The sequence below is a fragment of the Syngnathus leptorhynchus genome, chromosome 18 (genome assembly GCF_054491065.1).
Source record: "Syngnathus leptorhynchus isolate UIUO chromosome 18, UIUO_Slep, whole genome shotgun sequence".
Classification (NCBI taxonomy): Eukaryota; Metazoa; Chordata; class Actinopteri; order Syngnathiformes; family Syngnathidae; genus Syngnathus; species Syngnathus leptorhynchus.
Window position 1 is genome coordinate 2,310,380 of NC_141212.1, and position 25,157 is coordinate 2,335,536.

The window sequence follows — 25,157 nt, forward strand, 5'->3', positions numbered from 1 at the left end:
AAATAAAAATAACAAATAAAAACATAAATAATAAAACAATAAAAATTATAAATTATGATAAATAAAATTGCTGAGCTTCGTAATCCCAACCAGATTTGTCTTCACTGTGGAGTGAGCAGAAATGGAGGATTTGAATCCACCGATCCCTCCGCTCTCCTTACTTTTCCTTCCTCCAATCAGCAGCTCTTTTGTTCCCTACCACTTAACCAGTGACCTGTTAGACAAGGAAAGAAAAGCTGCGTGGGGAGGGGGGCACCGAGAAGGTGTCACTGCCTCTGAAAGAGGAAGTGAAGGAGAAAGAGTCCATCCGTCAGACTACCTCCTCGCCTGGTGTTCTCCTCCACATTCCATCTGAATGCGGGCTGTTTTTATTCGCCGGCCAGTGGAGCTGCTCCGCTGGTCACAGGTCACCATGACTGGATGTGTGTGAGGAATGCCGCTGCGTGGCTCTACTTGTCCACCCGGCAACTCTTGCCTCCGTGTCGCCTTCACGCGGCTTATGGAGAGCGGAACATTTGACATTTTATACTCTATTTTCATACCTGACTACAGTAAATACAGCCTGGAGCAAATGCAGTATGGGAAAAAAAAAGGGTATTAGTTCTTAGCTTCACAATGAGAATTGAAAATACAAATAAATGCTAAATTAGTTTTTTTGGGGGTTTTTTTCGACCACAGATGAATATAAGAGCAAAGTGGTGTGCGAGGAGGACAGGATGAGGCTGAGCTGCAAACGGGGAATGCAAATCGCCGTCTACTCGGCCATGTTTGGTCGCACCCAACAGGGAACCCTCGAGTGTCCTCCCCACCACAGAGGAGCGCCATCAGTAGGTAAGAAACCATGACATTTTTTGGGGGAAGCTAAACATACCAGGCGTCACTATGCGTCTCGCTGTTTTTATTGATGACTCCGACATGTCACGACTTGAATGCATCTTGAGCACAAAGACCTTCACAAACGCTGCCAGGCCTTAATTTTGCTTTAAGTCTTTTTTTTTTTGTGTGGGGGTGTGTGTGATAAATTTACCCTCCTGTGTGTTTTGGGAGATATGCAGCTTCCTCCTATGATTTGTCGACTGACACGCCCATTTCGGGTTGATGGATGCTTCCAAACTGAGACTGCTGAATTATCATTGGAAGCCCTTTAAATGCTGACCGACACAGACGCACGTATTGTCGGGGCGGAACTGGCTTGGAATGTAGATCGGATGTCATGCGACGGCGTAGAAAAGAAGACGGAGGATTGAATTGCCGCTAAGAATGTTTCCGCGTGTGTGCGTTCCCCAATCCCAGGCTTGGACGCGTGACAACTACGCTCATAATTCAAACCTGTACATTTTGATTGTTGTTTATCGTGTGGGGTTGGAAGGCGCGTGGTTCAAACAGTAAAATTCGATGCGGACATACCCTGCGGCGTGTGCGTACTGCTCATGTGTGTGTGTGGCCTTCAAGTGACACCGGGTTCAAAAGGCTAACGCTAGCAATGTGAGTAATCAGAGACAATTATGAAGCGCATAATGTGTCAATGGAGCAGAGCGCCCGACACCGCAGTGGAGCAGCAGGTGGTTTGGTGTGTGTTTAATATCTGGTTTCAAGATCACCATTAAATACAGTAGTGTAGCTGTGGCAATAGCGTTGGCAGATGAACTCTACTGTTACAGCGGTACAAAGGGCAGATTAGAGTATTGTTAGCTGTCAAATGGCATTAGCATTGTGTGTGCTTACAATGCACATGCAAAGTCTCTCGCACACACACACACATTCTGTTCCAGACTGTCTAGTGGGATTCCCCCGTGTCTTTAATGTGGCGCTCCCGTGACAAGCCGAGCTGCAGGTTTGGAGTGACAGCGCAGACACACACTTCTAATTAACGTTCAGACAACACTCAGAAGTGTGTTTTTGAAAACACTCCGAACTAAAGTAAAGACTTGTTTACTTTTTTTTTTTTTGCAGTACAGAATATTGTGCATGTTTAGTCATATTATACCATTTTTGGGCTTTGATGTAGTTTTTTTTGTGTGGAGTCGGGCAGGTCTTAACTGTGATGGAGGAGCCTCAAAGCAGAAGCCCTCCTCTCTCATCTGACTCATTATCATCACACAAAACTCTTGACATCTAAATTACTCCCCCTTTGCCGCTTTTTCTTTCTCGTGCTTTCATGGCTTTTCAAGCTAAGCCTTAGCGGGCATCTATTGATGGCGCTCGAAAATGATTACAGTGCTATTTTGTTTCACTATAGCTACGTGCCTCGCTTTGATGTGTTCGGCACGGATAATTACTTTGTTGATTTGTTTTGTCCAGTTTTTGTCAAAAACATACTGGGTGAGAAGTTATAGATAATATGCAGATAGTGTCCTTAAAATAACAGATAATGCACTACTTGGCCTCAGCCGCATTGTATGGTGTTCCGCAGGGTTCAATTTTAGGGCCCCTGCTGTTTTTATTGCATTCGTTGCCCTCGAGATACATAAAAGATACTAAAACGAATTAATGTTTTATCTTTAAAAGAATCTGGGTAGTCGTTGAATGACAGCCACGCCAGAAAATGAGGAAACCCGATCCATCATTTGCTATCCTGCTTATGTTCCCACCATTTGCAAAGCACACACGGCATTCCAATATGAAGCAATGACTTACTCATATTTTGTGCCCTCAAAATATTCAAGCTATCACTTTACACACCATTGCATGTCAGATGTCGGCCAGACAAAGACTTCAAGTATCACAAGTGGCTTATGTATCAAATGATGCGCTTCACATGTGAGTCATATGAGCGGAGGAGGAGATAAAATAGGTCCTCCTATTGTAAATAGGGGCATTGTGTTGTGGAGCTTCTACTGCCAGAATATTCTGGGGAAATGTGTATTTTCCGAAACCTCTCTGTGATTACGTTGAGAAAAAAAAATAGGCTCGAACTTCCTGTTTGCTCATAAGCCCCTCCCCCTGCACTGTCATCACTCTTAAGTAACACAAATGGTTTATTAGTGGTTCCTCCTGACTGTGAACCTTCTCTTATGAGCCACAGGCCCGTCCTTGTTGGCAGTGTGCGGTCCACAGGGTTGCCTCGATGGCAACGAAGTTGGTGGAGGGCAAAGGTCAGAGTTAACAGGGGTTATTCATGCCTATGTGTGTGTGTGTGTGTGTGTGTGTGTGTGTGTGTGTGTGTGTGTGTGTGGCGGGACGTTAAATAAAGCTCGTCTGTCTGCGGCGACGCTGTAACGAGAGCCAGAGCAAGTTGGACGCGAGGGAATTCTCACTTAAGCTCCCATACAAAATATAGTTTGTTCAAACACACAATGCATAAACTAATGTGTGTGTTCTCTCTCTGGATCTCCATCCGAACCAAAGTCAAGTCCCACCTTGTTGTGCGTCTCATCTATTCAGGCCAGAAATGTCTGGACCGTTTTTGGGTTCCACGCTGGTTTCCAGCAGGCTTTGACCTGGTCAGGAATTCCAGATTGTTAGTTCCTGCTGGGGAATGTCCGTTTGCCCCCCTCAGATTGCTGTAGTTTTCTTGAAGAAGTCTAGGCAGCGTGAAGAGGAAGCTTTAGGATGACAACTTCATCCATCAATGTCTGGGATCCGTACACAAACATGGATCGGGTATCCTTTGGACAAAAAGAGGCCCGTTTTGTTGTGGCGCAGAGAGAGCGCGTAAGGGAAGATGCCGTGACCTCTTTACACTATTTGAGCTGTAACTGACTGATCTGTTTGTCCATCTATCAGGTCTGCATTTGTGTAAATTGTCCATTTTTGTCTTCTGTCAGATTGCCAGTCGTCCATCGCCCTGGAGGTCGTGACCTCCCGTTGTCAGGCCAGGAAGAGCTGCTTGGTTCGAGCCTCATCCAGGGAATTTGGGGATCCCTGCTACTCTGGCACCAGGAAGTACCTTAATGTCATCTACACTTGTGGTAAGTCATGAGCTTCCTGTTTATGCCACAAGAGGGCGCCGTTTACCCAATGATAAGCTTTATAGACTCAACTAAGAAGCTGCGTTTTTATTTGTTTATTTTACAAATAGGAATATGTTAAGGGCAATTATTCTTGGTTTGTGTTATTGTGGCTTTAAAAAAAATCAGAATCACCACATTTTTTGGACAAAGTGGTTGGAACAAAACTATTAATTCTATGTTGCCTATTAAAGATGTCAGGTATTTTCTCTGCATTTACCAGACAAATTCCACACACAAATCTGTTATAAAACTCCTAACAATCAAATTTTATTTTTTATATTCTGCGCAAATGAGCGTGAATGATGTTCTTATTGTGTTGTTTTATCAGTAACACACCCTCGGGGCCCACCCTGACAGGTCAAGGTGGTCATTCTTTAACGCACGCACATTATCCAGACGCCTCAACATCCGGGACTGATCAATCAGCTTAGTTGCCTGGAGCCTCTCAAATCCACGACAACTTAGTCTAGACCCGCTTCACACCGGTGCTCTCTCTTGAGTGTCATAACATCTTTCATGATCAAATATTTCCCCGAGTGGCCGTCTGAGTTTTATCTGGGTAACAACCGGCGGATGCCGACAATGAACAGGCGGGACTGTTAGAAGCGTTTTTGTCTTCAATCTGCCTCTGACCTCTCTTATCTGCCGCTGATAACCCATCACAAACTGGCCAAACAGCTCGATAAACGAGCGGGGTGTTTGCGGGGAAGAAGGGAAGGAAGTGGGGTTGGTAAATGTTCAACAGAAAGACGCCAAGTCGGGATTGTGCTGCCAGGTTGGGAAGTTTGAACTTGAGGACATCACTGAAGCCGATGTTGACACAAAGTCGCCGCTTGCCTCCAGGCTCAGGCAAAATGGTAATTGGTGTGCGTGGTTGTGGTTGGGGGGGGGAATCCCTCTTCCGTTGGCAATTGAATCCAAATTATTTATCCAAATTGTGAGTGGAAGAATGTGTTGATTTATTTATTTTTTTTCCTCCATTTTTTTTCTCTTTTTTACTGTTTTATTTTTTTTTGGTTTTTACTGTTTTATTTATTTATTTATGTTTTGTGTTCAAAACGGTTTGTTTATTCCAGCGTCTCCTTTCCCGTCTTAACGAGGCATCGGCCCCAATTAAAATTTTATAGTCCTTTTATGACCTAAGTGCTAGTTCACAGTCTTTTGTAACATGCCAAAATGAATTAAGTGAGGAAATATTTGTTTTATGATTGTGTGTGTTGTAGTTGTGCGGCCGGGTTAACGTCATCTTCAGCTTGTTGTAGTTTATCAAAGAGGTGAAAGGAGACTTTGAGTAAGAAATGCTTGTGCACGAATGTTAGTTTGAAACAAAGATGACAGACATCTCTTGATTGTAGGTTCTTCACTTATTATCTTTAGAACTTGAAACATTCCACCATTAATGTGACTGTTAGTGAATGATTGATGACAAAATGCTTGGGGGCACTTTTGGAAAATGAGGCAGATTCCAATGTGGAACCTTTTAAGTTGCTCTTCTCTAATAGACTGAAAACTAGAATCATGCTACTGGATTATTTGACATATTTTGGCAGCCGAGTCCCGGAGATAATCCTCACTACAATACATTCTCACTTCCCTTCTTCCTCCCCCTGAGGCATCTTAAAAGCTAAATCAAGATAAGGAGGGCCCCCCTTGTGCAAACTTCCCACTCTACAACTTCCCATTTGGAGTTGGGAAAACCCACCGTTCAGGTTTTTTTAGTACTTGTGGGGTCGAAATTTTCAAAAAAATGCTGCTTGGAATTCAAATTGAATGATGGAATGATTTTGGGTTATGTCGATTTGTCTGATTGTTGAAACGAGTTATTGCACAAGGCGGTCATGTGACTGGCGCAGACCGCCTGCTCCCAACCGCACATTAATGTCGGACGAAGGACTTCGGGGTGTTTATATCGGGTCCGCTCAGGGTGGGCGAGCGGTCACGACTGAGTGCTCAGAAACATATGCACATTTAAGTGCACGCTAATGTGACTTTTAGTTCCTTGTCAGGTTTGACACTTTCAAACAAAAACTCTTCATAACTGATTTAAGATGCTTGGCATGGTCTAAGCCTCAATTTTATGATGTTTTTTCATTTTTGTTATATCTGACTATAAAATGTGTTTGGAAATACGAAGAAAAGAAAAAAAAGACCGTTGAGTAATCGAGACGACCCAAAAAAGGAATTAAATTTGATCATGTAAAAATATTTGCTTTTTATATTGAAAAACAAATCTGTCTTAGTTTCGGTGTGTTTGATTTTTAGCGAGCGGAAAGGAATGAGGTGCTCCCCAGCCACGTTTAACACAAACCTGACTCGGCACAAAACAACCGCAGCTGGCACGCTCGGAAACGCCGCTGCGAGAAAACACACGTGACCTCGTCCGACCTGTGTGTGTGTGTGTGTGTGTGTGTTCTGTTGTGATGCCTGCCAATACCCATACAAGGCGTTTTGTGCCCGCAATGATAAAAATCAAGCATGTGAAAAGTTTTTGGCGCTGCTTCAGGCGGGTTTGAGCGAGGGGAGGGGCGAGCAGCGAGCGCCCGGGGGGTTGCCATGGTGATCTGCTGATGCCAGGGCCACGCAGAGGTTTTGTGCTTTGCCAGCAAGTTCGCTCAGCCGTTATGTGTCGTCATCTAGTATCCGCTCGCAGGCCGAGTGTGGTGGAAGCTTGGGGGGGGGCCTGGGTTGAATTTTTTTTTGAGAGGGGGGGGGGGGGGGGGGTAATTCTTTTCAGCTTGTGGCTGGTTTGAGTTTTCATCATGCAGTGGATGAAGATGGGAGAGAATGAAGGGAAAAATCAGGAGGACGCATTAGTGTGTGTGTGTTGTTGTCTTTTTATATTCTCTTTGCACAACACTGTCCATGCAAGTGGTTGAGCCTGTTGCACACCACATTTCCAATTTCATCTAAATGCAATCCCCAGGTCATTTCCTGCCGCCTGTCTACACACACCACTCTCAGACACACACACACACACTCCCTCCCTCTCTCCCTTTTCTTTCTCCCCCGCTGTCACATTCCTGTTGTCTAAAGCCGGCTTTACCTCGAAAGGGGAAGGAAAGCAACAGTCCAAAAATCAAATCGACTTCTTCCCCCTCCACGCTGGATGAGAAGTACCACAAGAAGGAGTGAACCTTCTTAAAGGGGGCTTTTCATTTGTTCCCTCCCTCGCTCGCCTCGCTCGCCCGCCGCCTCCCTCACTCCATTTCCCTTTTTTGGGCTCTGCTTTCATTCCGCACGGACCCACGCTGCACTACTCACGTGAGAGCTTGTTTTCAAAGCCGGAGGAGTTTGACAAGAGCGTCTTCGCCGAAAGTTAACGCCTGGACCTCGGAGGTGTTTGCGTTCCACAATGTCTGCGTAAGTGTCACCTTTTCTGTCTGAACACGCTGAGATGGTCGCGTTATGCCGCTACTCCGGCTCGACCGGGATGTGGGCGCTTTTTAAATGGCTCGTCTCGCGTCACCTTAGGGGATGTGTAGGTGCTTGTTCTTTAAAGATGCTAGTTAATTGGAGGGGGGGCCGCTAATTGTGTGTGTTGTAGGATTCCATTCAAACATGAGGTAACTTGAGCAGAGGGAGATTTGCCAGACTTCTTTCTTGACAGGGAACTGCAGGTTTCTCTTTGGATGACATCACAAACACACGCATGTCCTAGCTGAAATACTCCACTTCACCTTATTTGGCATGACTGAGTAGGATCTGGATGATTTTCATGAAGGTTGATGGAGCGGTAAAATCCCCAGGGGCCTGTAATTAGTCCCCCACCCCACCTTCAGGTAGTTTTGATATTAAGAGTGAATCTGGCATCAGTAGACATCTCGGTTATTATTCGTCATTAATAGTTCCCAGGGAAAATTTATTGTATTTTTAATTTTTCACGAGACTATACAGCCCCAGTTTTTAATTTAATTTTTTAACTTGAAGCCTTTTCTGTCATTGTAATATTTGAGGGAAAACGCGAGTAGAAATGAGGAAAATGAACAGACATGTTAATGTTAGCTTAGTGCGGTGTTTGCAGTACTGTCCTGTAAAAGCACTTTATGCATCTTTTCCAGTCGCTTAACAACTTTACAGTCCTGAATGTCTTTTTCCAAAGAAAGCTCACGTTCAAAACACGTCAACCCTCGTAAACAGACCAAAACGAGATCATATCCTGTACGGGAAACTAAAAAAAGTGGTCTGATTGGCTAACCAAATCATGTTGTCAACACGTGGCTACGCCAGGTTTCCCCCTCGGTTGACTCCCTACGTGTTGAGCACTTGCAAATCCTTGTTCCTCCCAAACCTCAAGAGACGCTTTGTTTGTAATTTATGAATTAGTCTGCGGTTTAAGTTACGAGACGAGAAGGCAGGGAGGAGAACGAGGATAAACATAAGCCAGCCCGTTTTGATGAACTGAATGTAAACTTTGATGTGTTTATTATTTCAGATTAGATCTCAATCTCCTGATGTCCTCCACTGATTAAGAGTGATTGACGTGACGGCAGAGAATGGCTCTTGAATTTTTTATTTTTTTTTCCGTACACAAAGTGAGCCACGACAATCGCATGTAGTAAATCTGCGTCTGGCCATTAGATAAGGCTGACGGCTGAGTCGTAAAAACAGTAAGCGAGGAAAGCCAGTCTATTATTTATTTATGTGTGTATGTATATAGATATATATGTATTAGGGTTGCTGTGTCTACTCTTTATTGGATTTTTAAAAATCCTTCTTACGTTTCCAGTTTTATGTGTTTTGAAACTCAGCGTGCAATCATGAAAGCCCTTTTTTTTTTTTTTTAAGTCGTGTTCTTGTTCTCTAAAAATACTCCGTGTTGTACGCTAAGTGCGGGGGGGGGGGTCATCTGATGGCCATAGCAGATGTACTAAAGACCACGTGGAAGGATTAAAGGCTTCGATTTCATAGTTGTTGTTTTTTTTAATTGAGTCAGCCATGAAAACGTTTGGTGGCTTTTGTCGTTTTATTCCAGGTTGCCTAAATTGGCAGACATGAAGATTTTATAGGGCAACGAAAACGATAGACCGCAGATATTCCACAAGCTTCCTCAAAAGACGACTTTCCTCTTAATGTGGAAATGTAACCTAGTCAGTCAATTTGAGGTTATTTACATAACTCCTTTTCAAACATACAGCTCAACCAAACTCTTTGGCTTCATGTGACTCCCAACCAAAATTTGTGGTCGAGAGTCAATAAATCTTTATTGACATTTTTGAAACTTCTAGAGAGGAGCGCTCGCGGTTTAGTGCCGGTAATATCCTTGCCGTGAACTATATATTGGATCATATTTAACATCAGGAAAGGAGATCAGGAGGCCTTTTTTTTTTTTTTTACCTGCTGTCAATAGTTCTGATGCTGGGTCCAGTCTTGAAACCAAGCGGATGGCGTACAGTAGCCTTTTTCAACCACGTGGGGATTAAAATCTCCCGGGGAACTCCATCACTGTGATCTTTGGCCAGAAAGTCCCCGAACACGTTTTCCTGAGGATGAAGGATGAAGTGAATCACTTTCGCTTGCCTTCTATGGCATCTGGCTTTTTTCTCCCATTTTTTTTTTTTTTTTTTGCTCTCGAAGCCCCAGCAGGCCATCTGTTTCCTGCTTGCAACCTGAAACCTACGAGGGTTTTTTGCTAGTCATGAGGTGTGTGTCGAAGTTTGCCATGTTGCCCGGTAGGCTGGTAGATGCCTCGGATGGCGTAAATAAAGATTCCTCAATTCTTGATTTGTCCCTGAAAGAATAGCTCTGCTGTTTTTGTCATTGTTGAGCAGTTGTGGCACAAAAGCAACATTGATTTTTTTTTTGTCAGTCTGACAATTACACTTGTGTACTCTCGAGTGAGTTGGTTTCTATTTGGATCTTGGCTTCTGGCCACTAAAAACATACAAGGGGAGCAGCCTAGGCGAGCCCTCCAGTTTTTATTTTTTGACAGTGAAGCAGAAAAATAAAAATCATGTTGACTTTTTGGAGCTCCTCGGTTTGATTTTAGTTGTCGTTTAGTTTGCCGTTGTTCTATGGGAACTTTCCATTCCTCAACCCCGGACTGCAGACCTCTTTCTCTGGCAGTGTGTTTGTTTTCAATCAAATTCTAACATCCACAAACTAAACCCAATCCAGACTGCCAATTTGCCTCCTCGCTCCCTCGTAACATCCGAGCCTAGAATCCCCGAAGCGTTTCCACGTGGATTTGAGATTGCAACCACGTCGTGTGTCTTTCATTCACCTCATAAAATTAGCAAAGTGTTGATGTGAGATTTGCCCCATAAAGGTCTTCACCTCTTATTCATCAACGGGGGGTGGTCTTCTCCAGTCTTAACTTGACTCCGTCATGCCTTTGGAATGTCCTTGACCCCGTGTGAACCATTTGAAAGAAAGACCTTACTGTATTTATCAACCTCGCTGAATAGGTTGGCGTGTTTTTTTATTATTTGTCTGTTAGCAGGTTTTTGCCAAAAGTAGCAGACTGGATGACTGAACTCTGCTAAGCCAAGAAAGAAGCAGATCTGTAGTTGATAAACAAATAAATCCCAGAGGAGCGCAAGTTGGGCTCGTGACAGCTCGGCAGAGCAAAAACACGCACATGCTAACTCGCAGCATTCTGCTCAGTAGTCGAGTGTCGACGAGGCGTTCTGTTTAGTGTTTGAGTTAAGGTGTCACGCGTCGGCCCGTGCGCTAATATACACTCTGGTGAGTCTGGTTCGTGTCACGTGTGATGTGTTCCGACCAAAGCCAAGATCCCAGATCAAATTGCCTTTAACAGTTCTTGTACATTGCATTTATTTTAATTGAATAGTGCCAGTTGAATAAAATCAATGCCGTCAAATGTAGATTTTTTTTTTTTTTGCAGAGGATAAAGAAAGGAAGACTGAGTCGATCGAGTTATATTGTCTGTCTACATGTGTTGCTGCAGTTTTTTTAGTCCGTCCATTGCTTTAAGGGCTATAGCGCGGCGACACAGATAATATTTAGCATTAGCATCAAGCATCTTTTAAAATCAAGCATTCATAGTTTTCAACTTCTTTATTCAAGTCTCAAGTGGACCCAGTGGAGGAAGTGGACCTCAAAAGCTTTTTCAGCGGCGTCTGTAACGGCTCGCGCATCAGTCACGGATTGTGTCTGTCTCGCTCACGCCTTCTCGCTCCACTCTTGACCCCTCGGGGGGCACCCATCAGCATCTGTTGGGGATCAAGCTGTTTTAAGACCGTGGCTAAGTGGGCCGGCTCGGGGCAAGGAAGAGGAGGGACTCGCTGCAATCAGCGTTGATAGTGCCAACACGGAGGCATTTCTAGAATGGAAAAGAGCACTCTTGCTATTTCCACTATGTTGTGTTTATACACAATGGCGGCATTTGTTTGCTGATTTGTCCCTCTCATCTGTCCTTCATTCTCTTTGGAATGCTAACAGCTGTAGTTTTCAACCTATTTCCAGACTCGGGTTCTAACAATAGCGCCCGGCAGCATCCCGTCAGAACTCAAATAAAAGTGTTTCGGGAAACAGTACCAATGACAGACTGCAGGCGAGCGCACCAAAATGATAACGAAGGCCAACGTCAAATCATAGGGTCGAAATATGACGCAGATGCTAAAGTGTTTGGTTGGTCTATTTGGGAACAATGGTTACGCTATTCCAGTCATCTGCGGTGTTTACGACAAGGCCAATTTGATATGGAAGGAGGCTTTAACGTAGCGTGTGATTGACTCGGGTCAGTCGTTGGTCCCAGCTTAGCTTTAGAATCGGGTGGTGTCCCGCAGGGCTGAGTTTGAGGTTTCTGCGGGGTTTTTTTTTTTTTAGCGATAGCCTTTGTGAACATGATTACCATTCATATAGACTTATCTGTGAAAAGTTCAGACAAGTCCTACTTGGAAAAAAACGGTGGAAAAAATAAATTCCTCTTTGGCCACCGTGAAATATGTCGAGATTGAAGTGCAGACATGTCTTTATCATCTTTATTACAAAAATAACCCTCCCTTGATCAAAATGCTTCTACTGTGTTTGTTTGTGGGCTGTGTAAAATTGGACACGATTTGTTGAGGGAGCGCCACATCTGAGTGGTTTTGTCACTCACTGTTGGAAATGCGACTATTTCTGTCTGCGTCCACGTTAATGACGCCAACTGTGCGAGCGAGGAGTGTTTAGAAAACAGCTGAGGCCGACTGATGAAGGCAAACAAGTGAGAACTGTTTTAGCATGTCCATCAACATCTGAGATGTGTGAAAATGCTGCTAGGACTTGATGGGATTTTTTTTTTTTTTTCTATGATTCCTAATCATGCATTTACAAATAATCACCATCAATAATTTCCTGCCTCTGATCATTTCCCGCAGACCCGTCTCACTCAATGGGCAGCCAACCAGAACGGAACATTCTAATTGCAGCTTTTTCACCATTGGATTTTCCTCGTACTGTACATTTGGATGTTACGAGATCTGCTCTTTCCAACTTTGTGGGTGAAGATGATGGCGTTTCTGTGGGCTGGAGGAGACAAAGCAATGTTTCCATGGCCGTGTTTCAGTGTAGATGCACACACACACACACACGCCAATATGAAAAAAATAGTCGAGTCGTTTGTCCTGTGAAGATTTTCACAATGCCGTGTTTATGCCTCTGCTCGGCCCGAGGTCGTTTTCATGATGCTATCCTCCACGAAACAATGGGCCGTTTTGTTGACTTATCAAATGCACGCAAGACGCTGCAACGCAACACAAAATATCGCCAGCCGCTTTGTGTACTCATCTGGGTTAAAGTGTGTTTAATTTGTTGGCCCTGCTCTGATCTCATTTGGGATTTAGCTTGGTTTAATATTTCACTATATCCCCTCTGGCTTACCAGGGCTTTGTCCCAACTGCATTGGTCAGCACATGGGCCGCAAATACACACACACACACACACACACACACACACACACACACACACACTTTGGCTCGGGGAAAGGGTCGCAGTGAAAACAAAGCTAAGCCCTGCCAATGTAAACACGGCCATTGTTGCAAACGTTCTTTTCCCGCCTCGTATCTTCGCGCCCGGCGGCCATTCAAGTGCCGTTGGCCTTCTAACTTGATCTTATTCATTTATTCTTTTATGTGTAATGTTATTTTATGTGCAGAATTTTTTTTATGCTTCTGTGATTGCTTTTAAAATGCTCTAGAAATAAAGTTATATGTAGGTGTGTCATAGCTGTGACCCTGAGCCACATATGCCTCAAATTAGAGCCAATCAGAAAGCAGTAATCAAGGTGGGGTGGGGGGCTTTGGGAGCTGTGATTAGCATGCCACACTGATGAGGAAAGCTGCTTTTCTCACCTCCACTTAGAGGAAGAAGGGATTGTCGATGTAGTTGGTACAGACCAATTTTGTTTCCCGACCCTGCGGGACGCCTTGAAACAGAAAGTCTACAGTGGCAACATTTCACTTCACAGCTCGTCTCGTGGCGGAATGTTCCAAATTCAGCCCCCGGGTGGATTCAAAGTCTCGCTCGGGGAATATTTTTCATTTCCCTCACATTGCAAGCGGTTTTTGACAATGACGTACATTCTTCACGATTAGAAGAATTAAGGTCAGGAAACAGCTGATTTGTCTTCATTGACCGTTGGTCCCGAGTGACGCAGACACTCTGCAGAGGTGTAATTCGCCGCTGATCTGACACACTGGACTGGAGATCAGCCCGCCAAATCTTCATGAGAGCAGGGGCAGGAATGTATAGCCCACGACATTGTGGTTTTGAATCAGGCGGGGGGGGGGGGTAGACTCCCTGACTCACTCACAGGACACTGTTAAGGGGGTGTATGTGGGGGGAGGGGCCGTCGGTTTCGGGGAAACAGCGCAAGGTCGAAGAAGTGAATCATAACGTACTTTAAATAGAATACGTTTTGTCTGTTGTTGTTGTTTTTTTTTAGTCCCAAAGAAGTTACTCCAGGAAGAAAACTCCAGACCACCAGCCCACTCACCCCCATCCAGTGCCCATGACCCCAACATAGTGGGAGACGGCCCTCCCCAGGGGACCTCGGTCAAGCGCCCCAACACTGTTCCAGGTGAGGAGAACCGCATCTATACGTGGCCAAGATGACAGGATTCTCAAATCGGGACTACAAATGTGTACTTAGTCACAGACGTCCAACTGCTTCCATATGTATTCTAACAGGAGGCCATACATGATTAGCGGCCTGAAAATATTCCAAGTCAATGGATGTGACCACAGCCATCCAGAAAGTGGGCGGGGCAAGGGGAGTCTAAGAGAGAACGAGGGAGGCGGGGGGGGGACTGCTAACAAAGCTGTATTCATGTCAGAAGGCAGCCTGGATCCAGAAGGCTAATTACAGCTGATGAGGAAGATAGAAGAAGAAATGGGGAGGGGGGGGTCTATGCATCAGTGATGATAGCGCCTCATCCTTGAAAAAGCCTCGACCTCCTTGGAGGCTTTTTCCAACTCTGCAGCTCATCTGGAAAATTGTACATGTGTGAAAGGCATCGTTCAAATGGTTCCCAGATTGGTTATCTCGTTCTCAATAATAGCCTGAGTCAGGTTGCGGTGCCGTGTTATCGCGTCCATCACGAGACCGTGTTTGATACATCGACTCAGACCCGAATGAGTAAAATGGCGCGATGACTCAGCTGCTGAGAAACAACTTCTCATGCTTTACTGTAAATGACTGGACCAGATTTTAGTCTCAAGACTTTCTCTGTCATTTCCTCCCAATCCAGACCGGAAGCGCATCAGAGAGACCAGCACCGACCACGAGAGGTATCCAGAGGTGGAAAGAGAAGCGGACGAGATTCCGTTGAAGCCCCCGGAGATTAATCCCATTTTCAACTCCACCTCCAGACCCGGGATGGCTCTCATTAGCAACGCACTGGCGGCCTACACATACGTCTCAAGTAGGAAACCTCTCAAAAACATGGGGTCGAGTTTGAAAAACAGATTTCATGGTTGAAATGACGACAAGCTATAAAGCTACCGAGTTTGGACCGGTCAAAATATTCCTCGTGAACCAGATTTGATATGAAACAAAAGCAATTATAGCGCTAACTGTCACAAATCATTCACTTTTGTGGTCATTATGTCTCCGCTCTACACCAGACCACCCAGAGAGAGCGGCTCTCTTCTTTGTTTGTGGCGTCTGTCTGGGCCTCTTCCTCACCCTATTCGCGCTGGTGGTCCAGATCTCCTGTCGCACCGACTGCCAGCCACGCCACCGGCAACCCGCCGCCAAGAAACGCGCCCGCCCCCCAGCCGACTCGTCGTCGGACTCCAGCGACTCCGACTCAGACTGGGACGCCAACTCGGATCTGTCGGCGAGAAGGCACCGGCGCTTCGAGCGAACGCTCAACATGAACGTGTTCACGTCGGCCGAGGAACTGGAGCGAGCGCAGAGGTTGGAGGAGAGGGAGCGAATCATCAGGGAGATCTGGATGAACGGGCAGCCAGATGTCCCCGGAACGCGGAGTCTCAATCGGTATTACTGACAAACGCTTTTGAGGCGGAAAGCTTACTTGAACATGTCGCACCTGTCAATCAAAATCGTTGGCCTTCTTTTTGGGGGAGTTTTTGCCCATCACTTGTGGGACGCTCGATTCCTCGGACCCCTCGGAGGTGATTAAAAGCGGTGAGCGAAGCATCAGGCAGCTGCAACGCTTGGAAGTGTACAGGACTATCTTTTTTTTTTTTTCCCACAGAGGATGCTACCTTTTACAAAACCAAAAGATATTTTCTTTTTTTTTCCCGCCCCCCGCAACCCTTATGAAATATATTTTATAATATTTAATAGCTTATTGATTTTTGTGTATTTTTTGTCCTCACGTATGGTTTATCATGAGATATTTTTTTATACTTGGTAAAGGTCCGGTGTCTCAGGGATACAATCCTACAAGTGTCTGTTTGGTTTTGCCTTCTAAGAGGGGGTCAACCTTTTTTTTTTTTTTTTTTTTTTTTTTTTTTTTTTTAAATCATGTACGTCGGCATTTGAAGAGAGAAAATATCATAGAGAGCCTCAAAGAGGTTTTTAGTGATTTCACCTTATATTTTGATACGGAAAGTGAAACTCACAGTGCAGTGCCTTTTCAAGCTACGATCTCTCGCAGATCTGCTGATTAGAAATACCAAATCATTGAGTGTATTTCCTTTTGGTTTTTAACTTGCTTTTGAAACACGCTGAACAGGACTCATATCTGAAAGCATCAGTCACTGCGAGCTAAGATTTCAAATCACATCGCCCGTATTAATATAAGCTATTTACAGTCTGGTTCTGTTTGTGCTTCTCTGGATTTGAGTGTAGAAATGACAATATTTTCTTTAATAATGTTCTACTTGAGGTGAGTAACAGATAGCACGCAGGACATTTTAGGGTCACCCACATTGGGACAGCCTGTCTAAGCTGTATCATTTTTGAAAAAATAAAAGTTTTTCTTTGCATATGAACACGGAGATAGCTGACAAACGCGAGACCAAGAGATGATTCCTGTGTTTGGAATAAACTGTTGAAAAATGTCGTCTTCTAATATTTTCAAATGTGCATTCATCCATCCATTCATGCTAGCTAGCTCACTTTAGTCTTGCTCGCCTCCTGGTGGTCAACGCTGGTCATCACATCCATTTTTTTTAATACTTCAATAACACCACTAAGCAATCCACCAGACAAAAAACAATCAAGTAAACACACGGTAATGTCGACAACGGCAACGCACACATTTTTCTCTATATTACAACATCCAGTGGGAACAACTCATATACATAGAACAATACAACAACACAATGAGTGAACTGCCTTCCCGTGCATCCCGGGAGATTTTGCTTCTCTTTGGGTAATCTTTATTTTATAACACAGTAGTTTTTAAATAACGTGTATGCATATACACGCCTAAATATTGTTATCCGATATATCTACTGCAATTTCACATTAGATTGCTGGTTTGAAATTTACTTTTATTATTATTATTTTAATAAACATTTATGTTAAAACTTGTCTGGTGTTTTATTCCTTGGTTTCCTTTTTTGGGCTTGAAAACATAAAAATCTGACATTTGGTTAACTGCTTTATATGACAATATGTATGTGTTTTACATTGTATAATGTGTTGGTGTCACCCAAAATAAAGAGCAAGTAGTCAAATACACATTCTTGACTCGTACAAAAAAATGCATAAAGGTACACCTGAAAATGGCGGTGTACCTAATGGAGTGTCCTTGTGACGTCACAGATCAACCAGCCAATCAGAAAGTTGGGGGTTGTTTGGGTGTGGCACTTTTCACTTTCATTTAAATTTTGACCATGATTTTTCCCTAATGAAGTGGCCTGTGATTAGGTACACCTGAAAATGGCGGTGTACCTAATGGAGTGTCCCTGTGACGTCACAGATCAACCAGCCAATCAGAAAGTGGGGGGTTGTTTGGGTGTGGCACTTTTCACTTTCATTTAAATTTTGACCATGATTTTTCCCTAATGAAGTGGCCTGTGATTAGGTACACCTGAAAATGGCGGTGTACCTAATGGAGTGTCCCTGTGACGTCACAGATCAACCAGCCAATCAGAAAGTGGGGGGTTGTTTGGGTGTGGCACTTTTCACTTTCATTTAAATTTTGACCATGATTTTTCCCTAATGAAGTGGCCTGTGATTAGGTACACCTGAAAATGGCGGTGTACCTAATGGAGTGTCCCTGTGACGTCACAGATCAACCAGCCAATCAGAAAGTGGGGGGTTGTTTGGGTGTGGCACTTTTCACTTTCATTTAAATTTTGACCATGATTTTTCCCTAATGAAGTGGCCTGTGATTAGGTACACCTGAAAATGGCGGTGTACCTAATGGAGTGTCCCTGTGACGTCACAGATCAACCAGCCAATCAGAAAGTGGGGGGTTGTTTGGGTGTGGCACTTTTCACTTTCATTTAAATTTTGACCATGATTTTTCCCTAATGAAGTGGCCTGTGATTAGGTACACCTGAAAATGGCGGTGTACCTAATGGAGTGTCCCTGTGACGTCACAGATCAACCAGCCAATCAGAAAGTGGGGGGTTGTTTGGGTGTGGCACTTTTCACTTTCATTTAAATTTTGACCATGATTTTTCCCTAATGAAGTGGCCTGTGATTAGGTACACCTGAAAATGGCGGTGTACCTAATGGAGTGTCCCTGTGACGTCACAGATCAACCAGCCAATCAGAAAGTGGGGGGTTGTTTGGGTGTGGCACTTTTCACTTTCATTTAAATTTTGACCATGATTTTTCCCTAATGAAGTGGCCTGTGATTAGGTACACCTGAAAATGGCGGTGTACCTAATGGAGTGTCCCTGTGACGTCACAGATCAACCAGCCAATCAGAAAGTGGGGGGTTGTTTGGGTGTGGCACTTTTCACTTTCATTTAAATTTTGACCATGATTTTTCCCTAATGAAGTGGCCTGTGATTAGGTACACCTGAAAATGGCGGTGTACCTAATGGAGTGTCCTTGTGACGTCACAGATCAACCAGCCAATCAGAAAGTGGGGGGTTGTTTGGGTGTGGCACTTTTCACTTTCATTTAAATTTTGACCATGATTTTTCCCTAATGAAGTGGCCTGTGATTAGGTACACCTGAAAATGGCGGTGTACCTAATGGAGTGTCCCTGTGACGTCACAGATCAACCAGCCAATCAGAAAGTGGGGGGTTGTTTGGGTGTGGCACTTTTCACTTTCATTTAAATTTTGACCATGATTTTTCCCTAATGAAGTGGCCTGTGATTAGGTACACCTGAAAATGGCGGTGTACCTAATGGAGTGTCCCTGTGACGTCACAGATCAACCAGCCAATCAGAAAGTGGGGGGTTGTTTGGGTGTGGCACTTTTCACTTTCATTTAAATTTTGACCATGATTTTTCCCTAATGAAGTGGCCTGTGATTAGGTACACCTGAAAATGGCGGTGTACCTAATGGAGTGTCCTTGTGACGTCACAGATCAACCAGCCAATCAGAAAGTGGGGGGTTGTTTGGGTGTGGCACTTTTCACTTTCATTTAAATTTTGACCATGATTTTTCCCTAATGAAGTGGCCTGTGATTAGGTACACCTGAAAATGGCGGTGTACCTAATGGAGTGTCCCTGTGACGTCACAGATCAACCAGCCAATCAGAAAGTGGGGGGTTGTTTGGGTGTGGCACTTTTCACTTTCATTTAAATTTTGACCATGATTTTTCCCTAATGAAGTGGCCTATGATTAGGTACACCTGAAAATGGCGGTGTACCTAATGGAGTGTCCCTGTGACGTCACAGATCAACCAGCCAATCAGAAAGTGGGGGGTTGTTTGGGTGTGGCACTTTTCACTTTCATTTAAATTTTGACCATGATTTTTCCCTAATGAAGTGGCCTGTGATTAGGTACACCTGAAAATGGCGGTGTACCTAATGGAGTGTCCCTGTGACGTCACAGATCAACCAGCCAATCAGAAAGTGGGGGGTTGTTTGGGTGTGGCACTTTTCACTTTCATTTAAATTTTGACCATGATTTTTCCCTAATGAAGTGGCCTATGATTAGGTACACCTGAAAATGGCGGTGTACCTAATGGAGTGTCCCTGTGACGTCACAGATCAACCAGCCAATCAGAAAGTGGGGGGTTGTTTGGGTGTGGCACTTTTCACTTTCATTTAAATTTTGACCATGATTTTTCCCTAATGAAGTGGCCTGTGATGAGGTACACCTGAAAATGGCGGTGTACCTAATGGAGTGTCCTTGACTCCATTGACTTATTGGCCACCCCTGCACTACACGAATGAATGATCTGTCAATAATTGGTAGTTTACATTGTAAAGTACACTACCCAATAAAAAAAGGGCGGGATTCACTGGCATAATGGTAAAGTGGTTTTTAACTTTGCCCGGTGTTCGGGAGACCATGGTTCGAGTCCCACTTAAAGCAGACTTTGAGCTAAAGTGTGAATAGTGGCAGACTCGAATTCTCCAGCGCATTAGGTAAAAGCTTTGTGCACTACACCACTGAATGTTCTGTCAAGATTTAGAGCAAATTTACATTTTACAGTACACTACCTAAAAAAAAAGCGAGTTCTGCTGGCAAAATGGCAGAGTGGTTTTTAACTTTACCCGGTGTTCGGGAGACCATGGTTCGAGCCCCACACGAAGCGGACTTTGAGCTAAAGTAGTAATAATAATGAATATTATGAGACTCGAACTCGGTTCTCCCGAACATAAGGCAAAAGCTTTATCCACTTGTCCATTGAGTATTCAGAATATGACCGTGATTTAGTCTTTTTATCTAATATTTGAAACATATACTATGAATACATAACAAAACTCTGAAAATTTCAACGCCAAAATGGCAGAATGGTTAAAGACTTGGGTTGGTGTCCAGCAGCCTCGGGTTCGAGATTCGTCTTTGCAGCTTTTGCAAATGAAATAGAGCGACACATAAGATTCGAACACCAAACTCAAGGGAGAAGCTATAACCATTCGGCCATTCGAGATCTTAGAGTCCTCTGTTAAATGTTTGTAATTGAAGGTTACTCTGAACTATTTCTGAAGCTACCTTCATGATTTTGGATAATAGAAATAATTCCTAGTTCATTTCCCAACGGACAATGGTCAAGGGGGTAACACCAATGACTCCCGATAGCGCAGTGCTGGTTCGAGCCCCGGCTCCTCCAATTATGCAGGTTTTTCTCCCGCTTAACTGAGTGCCTGTTTTTTTTTTTTTCCCCCCCTCCCCTTCTGATGACGTCATCACAAAAAGAGTATAAAAGGCGTCACAAACGCGACGCTCGCTCTCACTCTCTCCTCTGACAGCGAGCGAGCGCCACGCTGCTCTGGTCCACCTGCACGACAGCGTTTAAAAGTGACAAGGTAGGTGTTCAATATTTGTTAAAATTTTTAAACTAACTGCTTTTGCTCTCTTTCAGTTAACTTGTACTTTGGGCGAGCGTGCTTCCATCTTGCAAGCGTGCGAGCTTAAAAGTTTGTAGAAGCTAGCGTTAGCGGTTAACGTCTTCGACGACCACCAAAACGCATTTGTTTGGCGTGCAACCAAACAATTGACGGTGGGTAAGTACATCTACATTTTGAAAACTCAAGCACGCACCGTGTGGAAAGAGCACTAACACTATTTCTGCACAAACATTTAGCAACGACTGGACGACACCGCCGTTTGGCCGAAGGTAAGTAGACAAAGCAGCGTTTGCATAAATCCACCAGAGAATGACAAACATGTATTTCGAGGCATTCGTGTTCATTTTCTGCTTTCTGTCTGCAGGTGCCAATCGTCAAAAAGTCATGGCCGACGGACTTTCTGTGAGTTTTAAAGTCAATCGACTGCTTCTAATTGCCTTCTCATTTCTGTCCACAGGCCTGCATCTGGAACAGAGAGCAGATTGACTGCAAAAATATTTTTAATAGCAAGCAATCATATCAAATTGACAAAAGCAAACATTTGTTCTTTTTCTTTTGTCTGCAGGGTCCAAGATGGCCGCCTTGCAGTCCTCGCAAGGCTTAATGAGACACTTGCAGGTACGGCTAGTCTTGCTCAACCCAATTTGCTTGTTCGGCTAAAAATGTAAAAGCAGAATGGTTGTAACGTTACCGTGTCTTTCAGAGCAGCAAGCTGTGGTTGGAGAGACGTTCAGCCGTCCAGCGCTGCCCTCCATCCCTCACTGGTGAAACACGCACGCGTCCAAATGTTTGACCCGTGTCAAACATTTCAGCATGTTCTTCTTTCTCTTGTCCACTAGGTGGTGCCAAATGACCTCGTTTCTGCAGCATGGATCTACTGGTGAAGCTTTACAAAGTTTTTGAACGGGTGGAATCAACCTCCCTGTCCAACGTGCTGACAGGTGACAAATTACTACAAACTTGGCATTGTTTAAAAGCACATACCTGCTTTTTTTATGCCTCCCTTTTCCTGCAGAGCATTTTCCAGTAAGGATGCAGTTAAGAAATCTGCCACCTGCTGGCTAATGGAACCAGCCCTCCATAACCATGCAGGGGTTCCTCAAGGCAGCCTCTATTTTCAGAGTTGACTCTCAAAATGTACAAAATGGCTGCTTGATGTCTCATGTTTGTGTTGTGTGCAGGTGTCCACCCTGGAGTCTCAACATTTCCGGAACTCTGCCTGTGCACCAGCGACTGGCCGCTTCCAGTCTACAGTTAAGTACAACGCCAGTAAACTAAAATAGAGTTATGTCAATGTTCCATTGTCTTTCCAGGCAGAGGTGGCAAATCCTGGTCCAGAAAGGGAAAATCCTGCCACAGTTTGTCTTCATCTATGAGCTCCTTCACCTAGGTCTGTGCTGCCTGAAGAGCCTTCTGCTGGTAAGAGTAGGTAAGTAAATGACAAGTTTCAAAATTTGAATGACTTTTTGTTTTTGTGTCCAGTGTGTGACGCACAATCAAGTACCTGCTCATTGCGGAAGCTGAGAGCATAGCCACACACTAGCATAACCTTGGTTTCCTTGTTACTCTTCAAGGTAACCTGAAAAGTAAGGTCCTTTAAATGCTGCTCATTGCACAATCTTATCTTGATTCCAATATTTTTTTTCTCCTATTTTCTGACAGACCGCAAGGAACAAAATCAACTTCCTAGGTCATGTAGCTCAGAACAATTCTGCTTCCTGGTCATGCAGCTTGCAATACTCTGTGCCATGAATAACTCTACTTGCGCACTGGTACGTTTCATGTCAAAAGATTTTCTGGACAAAACATCAACTTAGCTTTTTACTTACCAATCTCTTTGTCTCAGGTCCAGGCATGGAGTAACACTCGTCCAACTGGCAGACCACTCGTCCCGCTGGCCAACCACTTCACCACTCTGCAACGAGCAGACTGCCATCCAACTTGTTACTTTGTTGTGATTGAATGTTTACTCTGCAAAAGAAATAAAGCTTTATTACAAATAACACAAACTTTCAACTCTTAAATTTTAAACATCACAACAATCAACTTCCCCCACCCCCCCATAAAATTTCTGGATTTTTTTTTTTTTACGGAATTTTTTCTGGAAAATTTTTTTGCAAAATGGGGTGGGATGAAGGTTGCAATACTGCTTCATGATTGGCTGAGAGCTGTAAAAGTGGGTGGAGCAACAAGAATGAAGAGTTGTGATTGGTCAGAAAGTGGGCGTGGATATGCAAATGAGGTGCTCTGCGATTGGTTAGATTTCTAGTGGGCGTGGTCTCATTAAAATGGAGCAATCTGATTGGTCAGATGTGCAAAATGGAGCATTTTGATTGGCTGGCAAAAAGTGGGCGTGGTTATGCAAATTTATGTCGAGACGTGATTGGCCGGGCGGAGGTAGGAGGCGGGCAAAGTGGCACTTAGGTTTTGGAAGGTTCTTTTCAGCTTTGAGTTGAGCGTTTGCCTTCAGCCACTGAACAGAGCCAAGTGTTTGACTGCTTCTCTCAAAGTGACTGCAACTGCATCACAAACAGACAGAGAAAAGCAGTCAAACACTTGGCTCTGTTGCAGTGACGATCACCTCAAGGCTGAAAACATGGTAGTGGACACTTAGGTTTTGGAAGTGGCCAACTCAAGACTTCAAACAGTACTTTGTCAATGCAGTGATCACCAAGCATGAAAGACTTATGAGCTCACTCAAGTACCATGTCACTTCTCATGGCAGGCACTAGGGTGAAGGTGAGCACATGCAAACAGTGCAAACATCTGAGACAAAACCCAAGTGCCAGCCAGGTACTGCACAGTACCACCACCACTCACTTTTGGACAAGTTTTTCCATGACACTGACGCAAAGCAAGTTGGATAAATATATGTTTCTGACTAACTTGGTTTGCATCAATGTCATGAAAAAACACATCCAGACGAGTGTGATGATGAAGATATTGTGCAGTACCTGGCACATAGGTTTTGTGAGAGATGTCTGCTGCTTGCCATGTGCTCACCTTCTCCCTGGTGTGCCACGACAAGATGACATTGCACATCAGCTCCTCAAGCACATAACACTACCAACTAACACCATTTTTTTCTTTAGATTGATGTTTTTTTAGATTCAAGTCAAGATTTTGGAAGAACAAAGTGGAACACTTTCACTTTTCATGTGTGCCAACTATGATCAAAAATAGACTTTTTAAGTTCAAATGCATTTTTCAAAAGTAAACTTCTTACATTGACATGTAACTAACCATTGTAGAGCAATTACTTTGTTTCTTTTCACTGTGGCCCAAATAATCATCAAGACATTATTCATTTGGGAAATGACCAATTCAAATGTCCTTTGATAACATTTTGGAATATTTGAAGTCACGACCTTTTACGTTTAAGATTAGGAGGCAAACAAAATGGGGAGGTACCTACCTTTCGAGATATGCAGATAGACGACCAGCAGCCGACGTGGAGCCTCCAGTCTTCAAGTTTGGACATGGAAAAACAACGTTCAAGTCAAACGCTGATTGATTGACAGCCGAGTGGTGAATGCTACACGTGGCTAGCTAACGCTCCACTTGTTTCACGAGCTAGCAAGTTTCCACTGACCTAACGACTAACAAATATTCTCCTTTCATGTCATTGTTTACATGAACGCATTTACATACATACAGCAAATCGAGAGATTGGAAAAAGCTGACATGACTCACTCGAAAGCTCAATTGGTAACAACAACCTGAAGGGCTAGCTGCTCGCTGAAGCGGAAGTGTACGGTGGCCGAGAAAGCTCAATTCAAGTCACCAAAAGCGCCTTTTTGCAAATGGCACTAAAGACGCTCCCACATCATGCATACAATACGAGTTCGGATCATGAAGTAAACGCGCATAAAAGATGGTCGAAAACTAATCAAAAAGACCAGCCTTGTCAAAAAATCATTTTATGTCATATAGTCTGAGTTTCATACAAATTTATGACCGAGTTGTCATAATATGAGCAAACGGAGATCTGCTCATCATTGTTTATGTAAATGTAACATGTGCCTCCCTCCGGAGGGAGGATGGAGAAAATGAAGATGACGAGGGAGACTTAAAACAAGGAATAAAACACCAGACAATTTTGAACATCAATGTTTATTAAAACAACAATAAAAGTAAATTTCAAACCAGCAATCTAATGTGAAATTGCAGTAGATATATTGGATAACAATATTTAGGCGTGTATATGCATACACGTTATTAAAAAAACTACTGTAAGTGTTCTAAAATAAAGATGACCCAAAGAGAAGCATAAGTCCCACGGACCCCCAGCGGGTCGTAGAAAATTTACAAAGTGTCATTCGGGGAGAAAATTAAACAAAAAAAATTGAAAATGCAC

At 43.9% G+C, this 25,157-nt stretch overlaps 1 protein-coding gene and 3 long non-coding RNA genes across 12 annotated transcripts in view; 3 read left to right on the forward strand and 1 right to left on the reverse strand.

Annotated features, from left to right (window-relative positions):
- The window catches only part of eva1aa (eva-1 homolog A, regulator of programmed cell death a), a 110,376-nt gene extending 93,413 nt beyond the window's left edge, over nucleotides 1-16,963 (forward strand). For 2 of the 3 annotated variants that reach the window (XM_085938479.1, XM_085938480.1), the window contains exons 8-12: nucleotides 679-831; nucleotides 3,768-3,911; nucleotides 13,840-13,974; nucleotides 14,645-14,818; nucleotides 15,021-16,959. In XM_085938479.1, the coding sequence (XP_085794605.1) occupies nucleotides 679-831; nucleotides 3,768-3,911; nucleotides 13,840-13,974; nucleotides 14,645-14,818; nucleotides 15,021-15,406 (992 nt within the window). In that variant the 3' untranslated portion in view covers nucleotides 15,407-16,959. Of the gene's footprint in view, nucleotides 1-678; nucleotides 832-3,767; nucleotides 3,912-13,839; nucleotides 13,975-14,644; nucleotides 14,819-15,020 lie in introns of all 3 variants that reach the window. The other variant, XM_085938478.1, reaches the window with a different exon arrangement.
- LOC147042305 (uncharacterized) lies at nucleotides 16,748-24,550 on the reverse strand. 5 transcript variants are annotated; one of them, XR_015069093.1, is made up of 6 exons: nucleotides 24,494-24,550; nucleotides 24,216-24,265; nucleotides 22,630-22,771; nucleotides 22,305-22,379; nucleotides 21,492-22,213; nucleotides 16,748-21,265 (listed from the first exon to the last, which is right to left on the reverse strand). It is a non-coding gene; the product is annotated as an uncharacterized LOC147042305 (long non-coding RNA). The 5 variants fall into 5 exon arrangements; XR_015069094.1 differs by lacking the exon at nucleotides 24,494-24,550 and having other exon boundaries at nucleotides 21,492-21,686; nucleotides 21,785-22,213; nucleotides 24,216-24,487; XR_015069095.1 differs by lacking the exon at nucleotides 24,494-24,550 and having other exon boundaries at nucleotides 16,748-21,259; nucleotides 24,216-24,487.
- LOC147042306 (uncharacterized) overlaps nucleotides 20,692-25,157 on the forward strand; it is a 52,013-nt gene continuing 47,547 nt past the window's right edge. Inside the window, exons 1-3 of one of the 3 annotated variants that reach the window (XR_015069083.1) lie at nucleotides 20,692-20,758; nucleotides 20,815-20,956; nucleotides 21,037-21,069. This is a non-coding gene — a long non-coding RNA (uncharacterized LOC147042306). Of the gene's footprint in view, nucleotides 20,957-21,036; nucleotides 21,070-25,157 lie in introns of all 3 variants that reach the window. The other 2 variants (XR_015069082.1, XR_015069084.1) reach the window with 2 other exon arrangements.
- LOC147042307 (uncharacterized) lies at nucleotides 21,497-22,788 on the forward strand. Its single transcript, XR_015069096.1, has 7 exons — nucleotides 21,497-21,564; nucleotides 21,640-21,741; nucleotides 21,982-22,053; nucleotides 22,114-22,219; nucleotides 22,283-22,386; nucleotides 22,463-22,572; nucleotides 22,647-22,788. It is a non-coding gene; the product is annotated as an uncharacterized LOC147042307 (long non-coding RNA).